Source organism: Anser cygnoides, chromosome 4 (genome assembly GCF_040182565.1).
Source record: "Anser cygnoides isolate HZ-2024a breed goose chromosome 4, Taihu_goose_T2T_genome, whole genome shotgun sequence".
In the NCBI taxonomy this organism is placed as follows: domain Eukaryota; kingdom Metazoa; phylum Chordata; class Aves; order Anseriformes; family Anatidae; genus Anser; species Anser cygnoides.
Genome location: NC_089876.1, coordinates 47860876 through 47876853, shown reverse-complemented (window position 1 = coordinate 47876853; position 15978 = coordinate 47860876). Strand labels below are relative to the sequence as shown.

The 15978-nt window shown below is 47.5% G+C and overlaps 1 protein-coding gene and 1 long non-coding RNA gene across 4 annotated transcripts in view; one reads left to right on the top strand and one right to left on the bottom strand.

Annotated features, from left to right (window-relative positions):
• The window catches only part of LOC106032354 (uncharacterized), a 102259-nt gene extending 94916 nt beyond the window's left edge, over positions 1 to 7343 (bottom strand). For all 3 annotated transcript variants that reach the window (XR_010831135.1, XR_010831134.1, XR_007166096.2), the window contains exons 1-2: positions 7208 to 7343; positions 5126 to 5753 (exon numbers count right to left, since the gene is read on the bottom strand). This is a non-coding gene — a long non-coding RNA (uncharacterized lncRNA). The remainder of the gene's footprint in view (positions 1 to 5125; positions 5754 to 7207) is intronic.
• Positions 7344 to 7493: 150 nt separating this feature from the next.
• On the top strand, positions 7494 to 11315 carry SFRP2 (secreted frizzled related protein 2). Its single transcript, XM_048071761.2, has 3 exons — positions 7494 to 8128; positions 8719 to 8799; positions 10248 to 11315. Exons 1-3 carry the CDS (start codon positions 7636 to 7638, stop codon positions 10550 to 10552), a joined length of 879 nt encoding a protein of 292 aa, XP_047927718.1. The 5' UTR covers positions 7494 to 7635; the 3' UTR covers positions 10553 to 11315.
• Positions 11316 to 15978: the final 4663 nt, after the last annotated feature.

The window sequence follows — 15978 nt, the reverse complement described above, 5'->3', positions numbered from 1 at the left end:
TTGGGAACATGGTCCGCAAGTTACAGCTTCCCTCAAAACTAGCACGGTTTCAACCAGACCGGAAAACCAAGCATCGACTTGGATCCCAAGGTCAGATCCTCTGGCTAGCTTTAATTCACTGTCAAATTTCAGCCTGCAGCACTTTTATATCACATAAAAACATGAATATCTGAATAAAGGTTTGGAAAAAAAAAACAACTGGCAAATAAGATTTCTGTCTAGTAAAGCTGCTGCTCTAGCATATTGCAATTCCTCAAGAAGGAAATTAAGATAATGAGGTAGGAGAAAAGCACAACACTTGTATCATGTTTGTTTACGAGAAGCACTTGGGAAACACACAGGTCATCAAAGGAAGCTTATACTGAGCAGCCCAGCACTTCCAAATGAGTAAGCAAACCTCATCCCCAGAAATAGGAGATGAAGCAAGCTCAGCTGGCTGGCCACATCAGAAGGCACATGGGTAAAGCACAGCAAGAAAAGTGTAGTCATGCCATGCCAGTCAAGTCCAGATATTTGTCTGCCTCAGCTCATGAAAAAAAAAAAAATTAATTGTGAGGAATCCAGCTCCAGCCATTCTTGTCCCATCTCTAAAAGCTGATCCCAGGCAGCATAAGCATTTGGGAACAGTTTGCAGAATAGCAAAGGGTGGGCACACAGCCTCCCCCATATCTCCCTGATGGAGGCACAACACTCTCCTGGGGCATCCTCTCATTAGCTTTAGTGATAGGAAGCACAGTGCTTGGAAGGCTTTTCTTTTTCCCCAATATCTACTTCATGCCTCCCTTGCTGCACATTTGCTGCACAGGAACAACCCCGCTCACTCATGCAGATGTGCCCCTTTGGCCAGGAGCAGGATTTCTACCTCTGCAAGGCCAGGAAAAGCTTTGGGGTGGGACAGCAGTCTCTTCTGCATGCAGAAAAGCCAAGCCACGGTCCCAGGTACTGTGGTTTGTGTTTTAGCTTATGAACTATTTGGGCAGTCATCAGGGCTCAGCACTCTACTGGCTGTAAGTCTGCATTTGGGCAGAGGAAAGATGAGATATAGATTAGTCACATGGACAACTTAGAGCTAAGAATATTGAAAATAAACCCAACAGAAACAAAATAATAGGTAAAATACATTAAAAATAATAATAATAAATGAATGTACCAGGTGGTTCTAAAACTTACTTCTACCTAAGTTACCTGTATGACTCTGCATGTACTGAGACAGAAAAGATACACGTGGGGAAGAAGAGTGTGTTTAAAATGCATTTCAGATGGCTTTTTCTACAAGCTTCTTCAAGTTTACGTTTGTTTATTAAGTTCAGAAAGGTTTGTCCTCTGCAAGGAGAAGAGTAGAGGAAAGAAGAAATAGGAGATGATGACCAAAAGTCTGAGTGTATTCCTTGCTGGTGACTACCTGCTAAGTGACTGTTGTTGATTTTTCAACAGCTTCTGAACTTTCTGAAAACTACTGATATCTTAAGCCATTTCACCCAAACAGCTCCTGTGTCAGCTTCTTCAGAACTGGCCTTGAACACTTGGATTTATTTTTTTTTTTTAAATATACGGAAACACCAACTTTATAGTCTGCAAATATACTTTAACTACCCATGCATGTGCCTACTGGACTGATGATTTAAATCACTTCGTAATTTAACTACAATTCAACACAGATTAATTTGTTGTTTTCATCATGGTGTCCAACTGATCTAATTGCTTCATTGCTTTATTTTAAATTGGGTTTAATAATATTTTTAATTAGCATAGCTTTAGGCAACAGCCCCTCTTGATTTTACTCATTTAAGAATGTTTTATTACAAGTTATTATTTAAAAAATATTTCTCTGGACAATCAATACGTGCCCAAACCTTGAGGTCATTAAACTAACTGCAAACCTGACCATTTCCCAAAATGGAACTGGTTCTGAAAATGAGTTTCTATGCCTGCCTCACTCCCACACTCATTTGTAGTTGCTTTCTCTGGCAAAGAGATGTCTTTCTCCTCCATGCACCTGCAGCACTACGACAGCCCCCAGCACACGGACCAACGCCAGAGCTCAATATGTGTCCATGGGGCAGGCAGAGATCAGCAAAAAGTCAACCCGCACCTGGCACACGCCACTGAGTTTGAAGATGGGCCTGGTGCTAAAATGCCCGCACACCAGCACCCACGGGTGCTCTCCGAGCAGGGGATGGAGACAAGCACCTGCCTAGCGGGGAGCTGCTCAACCTAGGATGCAGATGACTGAAGGCTGCCTAAGTCCTGACTTGGGGAGTGCAGTTTGGAGCTAGACCCCTTGTGACTGGCAACAACAGCAAAACTCTGCTGGGGACAATAAGGGCAGTATTCCTGCCCCGTGCCACCCTTGCCATGGGGAATTGATGATTTTCCCTTCTTCCCTCCTGCAGCACCCATCCCCTACCTGGAGCCCAAGCCCTTTGGCACACACGCTGTCCCTCTCTCTGTACGACTCACGCAGTGGGGCCCTGCTCTCTGCCAAAGGTGCTAGCTACTGCCAGGCTGCAGGAGGACGGGGGCGGAAAAAAAACGGGAGGATGAAAGGAAAGATATATTACATTATAGCTTTTTAAATATAATACACTAGGAACACCAGGTACCACGCAATTGTTGTCCTCTAGGGCATGGTCTCTGCTATCTTTAATTGTCATCCAGCACTTAGATTATATAGATAATAAAGGGAACGGTAACCACAAACAGACCTTCTGCATGAGTAAAAATGCTCACCATGACAAAAATTGTAGCCAGATATAGATGTACGTCAGATAAATCTGAAGGATCATAACTTGCTAAAGCACTAGCATACAAATAAACCCAGATTTATATACATGTGTGTGTAGTACAGCATCCAAGTACCTTTATTTACCATTTAATATAAGATGAGGAAAGTAGCATGCAACATTATCAATTATTATTCCAATCCTCTGTTTTTTTAATGTTCCTGTGGAAAACATTCCAAATTAGAAAAACTTGCCCAAAGATTTTAAGATAAATGCGAGGAAACTATTGAGGGAATGACCACTAAAATAAAGATAGAAACGCTAGGAAACTTGCCGTGACTTGGTTTTGTTTCCATTTGAAAGCAATCAGCCTCAGCCTGATCCTTACCCTTCGTGACATCAAACCCTGATTAAACGCGGTCTAGAGTTTCAGTCCCCGAGCGTGGCGGTGCTGGAGAGGAGCGGCGGGCAGAAACACGGCGTGCTGAAGATCGATGCCTGGTGTCACCGGGCAAAGAAAAAACTACGTGGTGTGCACAAGCGCCACCACGAGGTTCTTCTTTCATATTCTAAAATATTATTTCCCCCTACAACCCCCTGCACAGCAACCTGTGCCCCTCGGGCACACACCCAGCACCCTGCGGGCGAGCTGCTCGTTTACACCAAGCATTGCCTGCTGCCTCTTCAGGGAGCATTGCACATGGGAAGCAAAACAGGCTAGATTATTATTATTATTTTTTTTTTAGGGTTCGTCTCAGAACAGGGTGTGAGGGGGCAGATGTATCTACGGCACAAGCAGGTTTTGACAATGGAGCTTTGAAATGCTGCGGTAACAGAAAACAAGGCTGCTGCCCAGTCCCGGATCTGGAAAATGTTAAATTCCACCTTATCAGCCACCTAAACAGGCAGCAGGGATCTGCTGCCGACCTGCCTCCCATCAGAACCTGTGCAATCCTATTTCCCTGCCCCCCCAAAACAATTGTGAGATTCAAGTAATAATAATAATAATAATAATCTGATAGTGGGACGCTAGAGACCACTTTTAAAGGTAAGCAGACATTTTCATCAGATTTTTTTTCATCATGGGGAGAAAGCCAGTTTTGTCCTCTCCACTGCCCTTTCATGGGTTGATGAGAACGAGCTAAAAAGCCACAGTTTTTCCACTCCTCTACAACACTACTAACCAAAGGGTAATCGCTCAAGCCCCAAGTTTGTGCTTACAGAGCCACTGAGGTCAGGGTCTCACCAAGCTGCTTGGCTAGGCTACCCCAGCAGCGAGCTGCAGTGGCTCGTGGTGGCTCTGGACACCCCTTGGAGGGGAAAGCAGCACCCAGGTCCTTGGCAAACATGGGTGCTTCTTGCTAGCTAGGGCTTGGCTGCCCTCCGTGGGTGCACATCCACCCTGCTCACCCGTCTTGGTGGGAAGCCAAACTATAGGGAGCCCAGAGATACAAAGGACCACACATACCATATGCAGCCAGGTAAGGCAACAGATTCGGAAAAACATGCAAAGGACAGACTAACAAATTGATAGCATTTACTGCTGTCTGCGTTGAATCAAGTTCTTCTTGACCATTCCTTGCCACACAGGCAAGCACCAATGCATCTCCCCCTGCCCACTGCTCAGCTTCCAGGACAGGCCAGAAGAGGTGTAGCAGATCTGAGCTCACACCAAGGCTTCAGACAGAAAGAAAGTAGCACCATGGCTTCAATGTAGATAGCACAGACCATGCACGCTCCTTAGACAACAGATACACCTCACGGGCACCAAAGACCCAATTCATTTTTGCCACAACCCATCAGAAAATTTTTACTGATTTTTTTTTTTTGGGGGGGGGGGGGGGGGGGGGGGGGGGGCTGGGGGAAGCCTTGTGCTGGCCCCAGGCTATCCAGTCATTACACGAAGCCTCCACCAGTCCCATCCTCCTTCCACAGGGACCAGGAAAGCAGGAAAACACCTGAGGTACTGTCCTGTTCTGTGGGATCTCAGGAGAGAGCAGCCACCTCTCTGGGGCTCACTTCAGCATCCCTACCTAGTTTCAGTGGCCCCCAATCATGGTCTCCTTTTTCTGGGCAGCTTGTTCTCTCAGCTCGCTCCCAAGATTTAAGGTGATTTAAACACTTCAGGATTAAAGGCTTACATTCCTTTAAGCAGCTAAGGTGGCTTAAACACTTACACCACTTTCAGGGTTTAACACAGCTTAACCACCTATGTCACCTGATGAACTTGCAGGAGCTTAAAAGCTTACACTTAAAACAATAAAAAGGCAGCTTTACCATACCGCTGTGCTTCAGGAGCGATGCCTCTTTTGCTGGCCCCTCTTCCCTCCTCCCTCCCAGTTCAGGCCAGGGGGCTGCAGGGCTTCACCCAGGAGGATGCTGGGGCTGCACCCTGCCCTTACCTGCTGCTGCCAGCAGGACCAGGGCAGGACTGGGCTTGGCAGGCACTGGGCGGGGATCCCAGGGGAACCTCACCCCACCCTGGGGTGCAGCACCTGGGGTGGAGCAGCTGCTTGGGTTCCTTCCCAATTAAGCATCAAGCTGCGGCTGTTTCTCAGGCAGGGAGAGCCCAGCCTCCTGCTCCTGTGCTTTCCCCTGCAAGGGAGCAGAGCGAGGGCAATAATGATGGCTTGGGTCTGCAGGCTTGGGCTGGTGGTGTTTACGTGATTGTTTCAGATTTATAGCCAATGAGTTCACCAGGGGTGATTAAAAATGGAAATAGCAAGGTCTCGTAAAGCCTTATCTCAAATCAAAGCTTAATCCAGGAAAAGCAATGTGTTTTTTTCTCTTTATTTCCTGTGGATGGGAAACAAACAAGCAAGCAAACATTTCTGGTGAAAATAAAATGAGCAGATTTCTGTGAGAAATGCCTCATCCTCCACCATAGAAAACAGATATTATTATTGTAGTCTAAACAGTCTCTTCAGATCTTGGGTCCTCGCTTGCACACTGCACAGCCAGCTGGGTCCGTGCAAAGCAGTGTGCAGGGCTGAAACTGTCTTCTGATCATGCTGAGCTCCAGTTGACGAGCTGTCAATGATGCCAGAAAATGACAGAAGCAGTGAAAAAAGGTGAGAGGGTGAGAGAGAGGGGAAAAAAAAAAGTCCATTTACAGAGACCCGACTCAGGGTAAAAGCAAATGTATTGGTAGGTCTCCTTTTACTGAAGAAGAGTTTGGGGACCAAGGCCAGGAGCTGGAGGTGACATCTCCTGCAAATGGCAACAGATACAAGCTCTAGCAGCACTCAGGACTTCGCAAAATGGGCTTAAATTGGGCACTGTAAGTCATCTGTAGGGCTCAGTGCCGTGGAAGCCAGCTGAGGCCGAGAGCTACAGGTATGTTGTTTAAAGGAACGAACTGAATGCAGACAATAAATGGCAAAAGTATGTGGAGCTGTAGGAAACGGAGTACTTTTAAGCACTTCCACAAGGGATGTTAGATATTCAGGGTATTTATTTTCCAGGTTTGGAACAACTTCAAGTAACAGAGAGGCTGGCCTGCAGGGAGATCACACCCATAAGCACGCCCTGCAGGAAAGCATGCTGAAATCTTCCCCGAAACAGCGTGCACTGGCTTTGGTGTGTGCCAACAGCCAGCCCGGGGCAACGCTGTGGCCACTCAGCACAGCTGCCCCTTGCCTTCCCCGGGGACACCACGGGTCCCATCCCTTTCCTGTGCTGCAAGCAGTGAAAAAAGCAGGCCGGACACTGGATGTACAGGGATTGTGCAATTTACAGAAGTCGCAGCAGGAAGGCTGGCTTCCCATAAAACATCTCTATAAGAAGATCTATTCAGTAGCTGATTAATGAATGTGGCTTACCACAAAATGATACTACACAGGCCTACTCTCTTCAATAATAATCCCATAAATAATTTTACTAAAAATCCCAGAAATACCCAAACTGCGCTGGAGCTGTGCTGTGATCCCAGCGCCTAGTCTGTTGTTCCTCCCTTTTAGGCAAATCAACACCAACATAACTCTTGGAGGGAGCTTCTAGGTGAAGACAGGAGCGAAGGGGCAGGGACGTGCCTGCGGGCGCGGGGCCAGTCCCACGCTCTAGGCCCCAGAAGAACGTGCCAGGTGATGGGATGTCAAAAGCCCTTGGACACTCACACCCAGGGGAAACCTCCTTTTGTGGTGGAGGCCACCCAGGGGCTGTAGCTCCAGGGACCGCCCGGCTCTGCCAGCAGCAGCCCTCTGCTCCTCGCAGCGGGGAGCCGGGGATCGGTGCAGCTTTGGGAGAGGGGTGCTGCGGCGGCGGAGGGGTGCCGAGGTAGCCGGCATCCGAGCACCCCCGGGGGGCCCGGGGAGCTGCTGGCTCGGCCCCAGGTTTGGGGAAGCGGCCCCAGGTTTGGGGAAGCGGCCCCGGCGGCATCACCACGGCTCCGCCGGAGGAGAAGGGACCAAGCGTGGGCACGGCGGGGCGGGGGACAGAGGAGGGTCCGGCGGCTGCAGGGCAGGCTGGAGAACTGCAAAGCTCACCTCGAAGCACCCGGCACCCGAAAGCAGCCCCCCTGCCCGGCCGAGGGGCTCCGGGGGCTTTGGTGGCTCTTTGTTCGCGGGGATCTCTCCCCCCTTTCCCCGTGCGCGCCCGGCACCGTTTCTCTCAAGGATTTCCTGCCAAAAGACAATCCCCCTGAGCAAAAGCAGAGCAAGAAAGTAGTGACCAATCCTTTCTGGATGGCTGTCACCAGGCTCCTCCCAGCCCCCGCTCCCCCTGCCATTTGCATACAAAAAATCCAGCAAACTCCCGTTTGCCCCCGCATCTCGCTCAGAGCCTCCGTCCCCGTCTGCCAGGCAGCAGCCCCGGCCGGGGCCCGCTCGGCACCCCGACACCCGGGCACCCCGACACCCCGGCACCCCAGCACCCCGCTACCCAGCACCCCGAGCAGCCCCGGCAGCGCCCCGCGATGCAGCGCCGCCTCTGCGCCCTGCTCCTGCTGGCCTCCCACTGCCTGGGCTCGGCCGCCGGGCTCTTCCCCTTCGGGGAGCCCGACTTTTCCTACAAGCGCTCCAACTGCAAGCCCATCCCCGCCCCGATGCTGCTGTGCCGGGGCATCGAGTACCAGAGCATGCGGCTGCCCAACCTGCTGGGGCACGAGACGGTGCAGGAGGTGCTGGAGCAGGCCTCCACCTGGATCCCGCTGGTGCAGAAGCAGTGCCACCCCGACACCAGGAAGTTCCTCTGCTCCCTATTCGCCCCCGTCTGCATCGACGACCTGGACGAGATCATCCAGCCGTGCCACTCGCTCTGCGAGGAGGTGAAAGAGAGCTGCGCCCCGGTGATGTCCGCCTTCGGCTTCCCCTGGCCCGACATGCTGGACTGCAGCCGCTTCCCCAAGGACAACGACCTCTGCATCCCGCTGGCCAGCAGCGACCACATCCTGCCGGTCACCAGGGAAGGTAAGAGCCCCCAGCAGGGGCGGCCCCCTGCCCTTACAGCCCGGAATCACGCTCGGGGGCCCGGGGGAGCCCCCCCAAATTCCCCACAATCAACGCGCTCGGCTCCGCGGCGGTGCCCGAGCCCCCAGCCCCCGAGCTGGGGGTGTGGGGCTGAGGCTGGCACCGCTCCGCAGCCCCCAGCCTGTCCCCAAACCAGGGAGCAGCTCTGCCGCCCCGCACTCGAGCTCCCCAAGCCGGTAACGGGGGGAAGGGGGGGGCGTCCTCTTCCCGCAAAGATCGGCGCTCAAGCGCCCGGCTGGGGTGTTTCCCCCCACCACACACCCCCTTTTGGTCTTTCCACGTTTAAACAAAAGTTTGGGTATAGGTGTGACCCTAAAAGCAGCCCGTGCGCCCCCCTCCAGCGGCTTGCCGCCGAGGTGAGGGGCGGCCAAGTGGAAAGGCAGCGCACGGTGGGAGAAGGCGCGCAGTCTGTCTGTCTGTCCGTCCATCGAGGGATGGAAAAACCGCCAAGGTTTCCCCCAAGGGTTCCCAACGCCACCTGCTGTTCCTTTCTCCCCGAGCCTGACGAGCACTGTCCCTTGCATTTCCAGCACCCAAGGTCTGCGACGCCTGCAAGAACAAAAACGAGGACGATAACGACATCGTGGAAAACCTCTGCAAAAATGACTTTGGTAAGTGGAAGCAGAGCCCCTTGGTTAAAAGTTGAGGGATTAGCAGCAGGTAAAACTCCCAGAGGAGTAAGAGAGAAGTGCCTAAATAAAGGCAGGGCTTTGTCTCGTCTGCAGATGGACCCGTCCGTCCCGTTGCGTCTGACCGTTCCGGTCAGGAAACGCAAAATTGCATCTCTGAATAGAAAGTGGCCCCGTTAGAGTCCTTTTCTGTGTGCTTTTTCGAAGTAGTGCTCTTTTATGTGGATGTTGCAGGCAAGCCAAATAGAAAGTGAAATGAAAAAAAAGGAATCTTTCATCTAGACCATTGCCTGGGGAGAGGTACAGCAAAGCTTCCCTTAGACACATGAGAAAGAGCCGCATGACCAATCTCACCGTGTAGCAAGAAAGAAAGTTTCTCCGCAGATTAAGACTGAAGCTCTATATATCATTTGACAGAGAAGGTAATGCACAGACAATTGGGGATATAAACTTAATGTGAAGATCTGGGGTTAGAAGAGGACAAGAAAGCCCCTTCAACGCAGACAACTGAACAGCACATTATCCACACATTAGCATTTCAAGAGAAAAGGGGAATAGGGAGGGGAATCCTTTTATAAGAGGTCAGTGTTTATACCTGGAGACAGATTTGTACTATAAATATCTGTAATAACTCAAAAGCTTTTCTTAAATACCAAACCAAAAAAAAAAACAAAAACTGGAACCCTGCTTGTGGGACATAATTGCTAAAACAACCAATAGCTTTGACCTGGCAAATTGCACTCAGATAAATCCTCCTAAAGCTAAACATGCCCCACAGATTCTTAAAGAACCTTGTATCCCCCTCCTAGTTATTTCACCAAATCGAATGCAGCTGTTGGACCAATTTGCCCTCCGCTGGATCTATTCTTTCAAAAAAACAATGCATGTGAAATATCATTTCCTTGCAGGTTTGCCTAAAATCCTCTCCAACCTAATAAATTAAGTTTAGAAGTTTTCAGCCACAGCAGAGATCAGGTTTCAGATTAGGTTTAGGTACTCACCTCCCCACCTCCCCTTCATATTCTAGGGTTTCAGGAAGACAGTCCCGTCCCAGGAAAAAAAAAAAAAAAAAGAAAAAAAAAAGAGCGCTGCTTAACGTAACAAAGCTGCCCTTTCTGTTTGCAAACACGAGAAAAGCTGGAGAAAATATTAATTTAGAAAGGAAGGAAAAAGAGGGGGGAGGGGGAAGAGGAGAAAAGAAACCCAAAAACCCTCAGTCCTAAGGTTGATTCAAACTGAAATGACTTGCATGCCCTTTGTGGCTTTAGAAATGGAGCCACCTGCTGCCTCTTCTGTCAGCCCTGACAGTTTAATTAGCAATAGAGCACCTCCCTCCCCAGGTCCTCTTTATGTGCACTAATGGGAAAAAAAACTCTCAATCTCTCTCCCTCTCTCCCTCATCCCACTCCCCCCTCCCCTCACTCCATTAGCCTTGAAGATAAAAGTGAAGGAGATTGCCTACATCAATGGGGATACCAAGATCACCCCTGAAACAAAGAGCAAGACCATCTACAAGCTGAATGGGCTGACGGAAAGGGATCTGAGGAAGATCGTGCTCTGGCTCAAAGGTGGCCTCCAGTGTACCTGCGATGAGATGAACGACATCAATGTCCCCTACTTGGTGATGGGGCAAAAGCAAGCTGGGGAACTGGTGATCACCTCGCTGAAGCGGTGGCAGAAAGGGCAGCGGGCCTTTAAGCGGTTCTCCCGCAGCATCCGCAAACTGCAGTGTTAGTGGCTTCGGCTCTGGCCGCCTCCAGCAGCCTCCTCTGTCCCGAGCTCTCCGGGCCTCCCGCACCTTCTTGCTTCGGCTCCTCTGAGCCTTGAGATGCCCTGGGCAGGAGATGCAGCGACCATTCTCTGAGAGGGGAGGGAGCCCTCTGTTTCTGTACATAGGTTAAAGTGTAATAAAATAAAAAAAAAAAATCATGACTATTTTTGGGAAGTATTAAAGTATCTCACTTAAAGCTTTTTTTTTTTTATGGTTGCAAATGTGACTTTGGTCTGAGGTTCTCCCTCTTCATTTTGGTAATGCTGGTTCATTTATATTGCTGCTTCTCTGTATACATGCATGTCTGTTGTGCAGAAGTAGGAGACGCAGAGAAGACAGCCACGTGTGCAACTGGCCTGTCACAGGGGGTACGACTCTTTCACTGAGGTGAAATGGCTTGCCATCTATATTAACACTATAAAGGTCATGTTACGACTCTTGCATGTGATACATAGGCATCAATAAGAGTATATTAACCATTCTCATGTTTTATTTTCCACAAGTCTGAGCCCTTCTCTCAGAGAAAAAAAAAATGAACAGGTTCTGGAGCTGGTTCATCTGAATGCAACTTTTTTTCTTATTATTTTGCAAATTAAACCATCTGTAGCCTAACTGTAATATACCTAGTGGTTAACCTGAAAGAGTTGTAAAATATTGCTTTAATTAACCTTGTAAATATTCCAGATAAATGTTATATTCTTGTATATAAACTTTACATCATAGTTTACCCCTTGTCTTGGTCTGTTTTGGAATGAGTTCACTTTAACATTTTTGGGAGAAAGCTGACCAACTGGGCTTTGTCATGGCAAAGCACAATATGCCCTTCCACTCCAAATCACCAACAGAGAAGCACAGTGAAACATCTAGTGCTGCAACCAAAAAAAAAAAAAAAAAAACAACATATTGGACCTTATTTCCCTGAAGACCAACCCATGAGACATGGGACTTGAGGTTCAGTTACCTCATCTTAATATATTTCCATTGAGCTCTTCAACACGAAGAGTTTTCTGTGGTTCCTTTGTTTGACTGCCTGCAATTTCATCCTGTCTTCTCAGAAGACCCTGATCTTTGCTGAAGAGGAATGACAAGGAGACCATTTGCTTACAAATCAAATCCATTTATCTGTTCCTTACACTTGAAATAGTCATATCGAGGAGTTCAAGAGTAGACTGAAAAATCTCATTTGCTACTAACAATTCACAATAATTTAAATGGTAGGAACAAGGCATGTTTTGTGTGTATGTACACTCACTATTCTTAGAAAATAAAACATCATTTGCACTACCTAATAGTGTAACCAGAGCAATGTCTTTCAGCATGTTGTCCGTGGAAGAGCATTACCTGCTAGAACTTTATTGTATTTACCCTGAAAAAGTCTTGCTTCCCAGTGCTGTCACACATGTAAAATTCCTTTTACCCCCACTGAGAGAATGAGAAGCTCGGTATTTCCAAGAACAATGTTTTACGCTAACTAAAGACTGAATGCAAATCCAACCCTAGATTTTTTAAAAGTAAAATGTCATACTAATTTCATATATTTGGTGTGGTTTTTTTTCACCATTAGAATAAGAAGATAAAATCTAAAGATATACCATGTTAAATTTGTTTTAGAAAACAAGTCTCATTTGCCCTCTTACAATGTCTTCATATAGTCACTACACCCAACACAAACAATGGTAGGACTCTGAACAAGCAAGACAAGATCAGCCCTCACAAATGTCCTCAGAAATAAAGTAACAACAACAATAATAAAAAGACCCATTCCAAAGTGGTTCTTCATTCTTTTATGAAACACTATCTCTATTTAACGGCCAGTGCATTGCTATAACGTCCTTACAACTTTTCTTCTGAATGGACCTGGCTTCTCGGGAAACATATTTGAATCTTTGCACATTAAGGAGTAACAATTTTAATATCTGTACTGTGTTCATCATCATCCAGATGTCACATAGCTCTACGCATCACACTCAGCACATAATAACTGTCACTTAATGGGTCTTGGGTATTTTAGAGGGAACAAGCTCACAGAGAAAGAGGAGCTGTCTGAAGATGAGCCTGCAGAAAATAAGATTGTGCTGCCTGGTAGAGGAAAGCACTTTGAGGAGGCAGCAGTTGCAATGCACGCTTTGCGGACCGAAAATGAACAACCAGGACAGCTCCACTCAGCCTGCCTTACTGCCTTACGCTAAGTCCTCCTACAGCAACCATAAAATTATCTTAATTGGGCTGTCCTAGAAGGCAGCAGTACTGATGCTGATGAGGACAGACAGGTCACAAGTTACTCACTCTGGGGTCATACTGAGGCCAAGACTACATAACAGAATTTTGCCAAATGGCTTGGATGTATGAAAAGACATTATCTACGACCAACATCGCTCCATCTTAGAAAAACATTCCCTTTCCTACACCACAAAATAAACACCGCTACACCAGCAAAATCCTGTTCCTGTCAGGACAAATTCAGGAGAACAAGAATACACTAGACCAGCAAACGTTCAATTTCACGAGTATAATCAGTGTCCAGGATTAGGAGCATTCTGCCATGCAGCATACCCCAGCTGATAAAGCCTTCCACGGGAAGCCCTGGACTGACTCACTGGGACTATCCGCCCCCAGGGTGAACTGGCAGTGGTGGGATTACCTTTCAGATAAGCAGGATTTAGGCAAATGTCAGGAGTAATGGAGTTGCGTTTTCCCAGTTAAGTTGCATCACGTTGTTCTAACAGCATCAGGGTAAAAGACGGGTAACACTCCCCCTGCCAAGGAGAGGGAGTATCAGGGGTGGTGTTATACAATCCATTTCCAAAGTTGTATAAACCAGACACTGCAAACTGTTCAACCAAATATCAGAATTTCAAAGTCACAGCCTGAGGAAGCTTCATCTCACATATACTGGTAAAGAAACAAACACAGACATTTTTCATATTTTTACCCTTACTCGTATTCACACAACAATAACTGAAAATCTTTGTGTCAGGCAAAGAGTGAACAAAACACAAAACAAAAATTATCTGGACCTGTTACTTCTGATCAGCGTTTGGCACTTATTTTGGAGTTGCTTCATTACCTGGTATGGCATGGTTCAGTTCTAGCAGAAATTTGTTTGCAATTGATGAAAACAGGCAACCCACTGTTGCATTTTTCAGACACTTTTTGTCTTCTTCTAATTAAAAAAACATTGTTAGGCAGCCAATTATGTAGCTCCATTGTATTTGCTTTCATAAAAACTATAAAAGCAGTTGACTACAATGAATTAGTTTAAGAACAATAATAATGATACTTGACATTTATACAGAAGTTTCCATTTAAGTTTCTCAGACTGCCTTCACAAAAATAGGCATTAATATCCCAATTTTGCAGATCAGGAAAATGAGGCACACTGAGGTGAAGTAACTCACTCAAAACCACCCAGCAAGTCCTTTGCAGTCATGAAAAGAAGTGTATTTTTTGATTCCAAGTTTTATGTTCTAATCACTAGACCACAGCAATCAGAATGGTATATAATCAAGGCTGCACTAAGATCATAATTTGAAGTCATAATAGTATTCAAGGCTCCCTCCAACCTCTTCTTTCCCCCCAAGTGTATAAAAAAATGACTGCCTAAATCCGAATTTAAAACCCATGAGCAATGTTGCTTGCAGTCTTTCCCTTTCTTCCTTATTTATCATCCTCTCTATCCTTTAATTACTTCTTAATCCTTTCCTTTCTCCCCCACTTCTCGTTCACTTCAGATACCCACAGAGAAGCCACTCAGCCTCTCTCTCACCCCCTCTCATGCAGACACTTTCTCCCTCAGTATGTTTTATTAAAGGACTCATGCGGCATAACTACGCACAAGCCACAAAAATCCTAATGACCAGCTTAAGACATGAGAAGACCCACGTGGGAAATCCAGCAAGAGACATTTAAATTTAATTAATGATTCCCTGCGAGGACAGGAGGGCGGTTAGATGCCACAAGGACCGCCACAGACACATACCAGTCACCGCAGGCACAGCCACTAGCCTTATTCCGCAACAGGCTTTTAAAGAGTATAGACTGCATAAAGGACATACAGATAAAAGTACACCTTCCCTTGCACAGCCAGGTCTCCCACACCTCAGCCCTGCTGTTATAACACTTGTTGCCCCACCGGGACCATGGTACACCTATCTCAACCCTCTTCCTGATGTCTCACTACCTCTCTGCAGTCATACAAGGCACCAGCCAAGAGCGGAGCCACCATGACCCCACCTCATCGTCCCCCAGTGCCTGCTGGAGCACAAACCACCCCCTTGAAGGTGGCAGGACAGTCCTTTGGTTGCTCCTTCTGCTGCCACCCTCCCCACCCTACCAGCCCTGTGAATCCCTGTGACACGTCTGGTGTTGGCAACACCAGAGGAAGAGCGATGGATTGATTGCTACCAGAGCAGTAGGCGGCTTCCTTCAGGACGGGCAGCCCAAGCTTTTGGTTTTGGAGCCAGAAGCTCTTATTTCTAGGCTTCAGAGATATGCCTCTATGATTTATCTACGAGTTGCCTTCTTATCAGCAAATGTAGATTCAGTACTGCCTGACTGTCTGATGAAACAACCACAGGAATGGATCTTGTTTGCCTCCGGATGAAGAGAAGAGTGCAAGACATTCACATCACAGGAATCCAAGACCTCAAGCTGCCTCACAAACATAAATTAGACCACGCTATATCCCTTCGGGGTAAGTTTAATAGGGTAACATTTTCCAAATGCATCAACCCCCTTCAGGGTAAGCTGTGGGCTCCTAAATCACCTAGATGCCTCGGAAAATATTAGCGTTTCTCCTTCCCCCCCTCCCCCCGAGTTAGAGGCGGTTGGCGGAGGTCAGCCAGCAAGGCTGTCACCCAGCCAGGAGGAACACCTCAGCAATCAGCCAGCCAGCCCATCGTTCTCACAGCTGATCAAAATAACCAACCTACACAGAAAGCTGCACAGCAACGCAGCTGATGGAGCAAACCTCAATTACCGTGCGCACAGAAAAGCTGTCCTGTAAGAAAGACCAGCACAGGTTAGGAGGCATGCTCCGTGTCTTACTGACCAGACACAAGGAAGAACACATATGCTTATTAAAAACCATGATAGGACAATGATATTAATGCAGCTCTTTCAAAACCTAAATGATTCACATCATCATTTTGGAATAATTTTCAAACCACATAGGTGATGCCAAAATCATGGAGTATTTTCTGTTTGGTCACATTTTTTAGGGTTCCATTAGAGTCACAACCAAAACTTGCAACAACTCTTGGGAAAGATCTGAAAAGGTAGCAGAAATGCTCATTTAAGCACAAACGCTTTCAACTTTCCAGGTCTTCGTTTCCAGAGGTTAACCCCTGGCAGTCTTCATTAGACATTAAACTTTCCATATGGAGCCACTA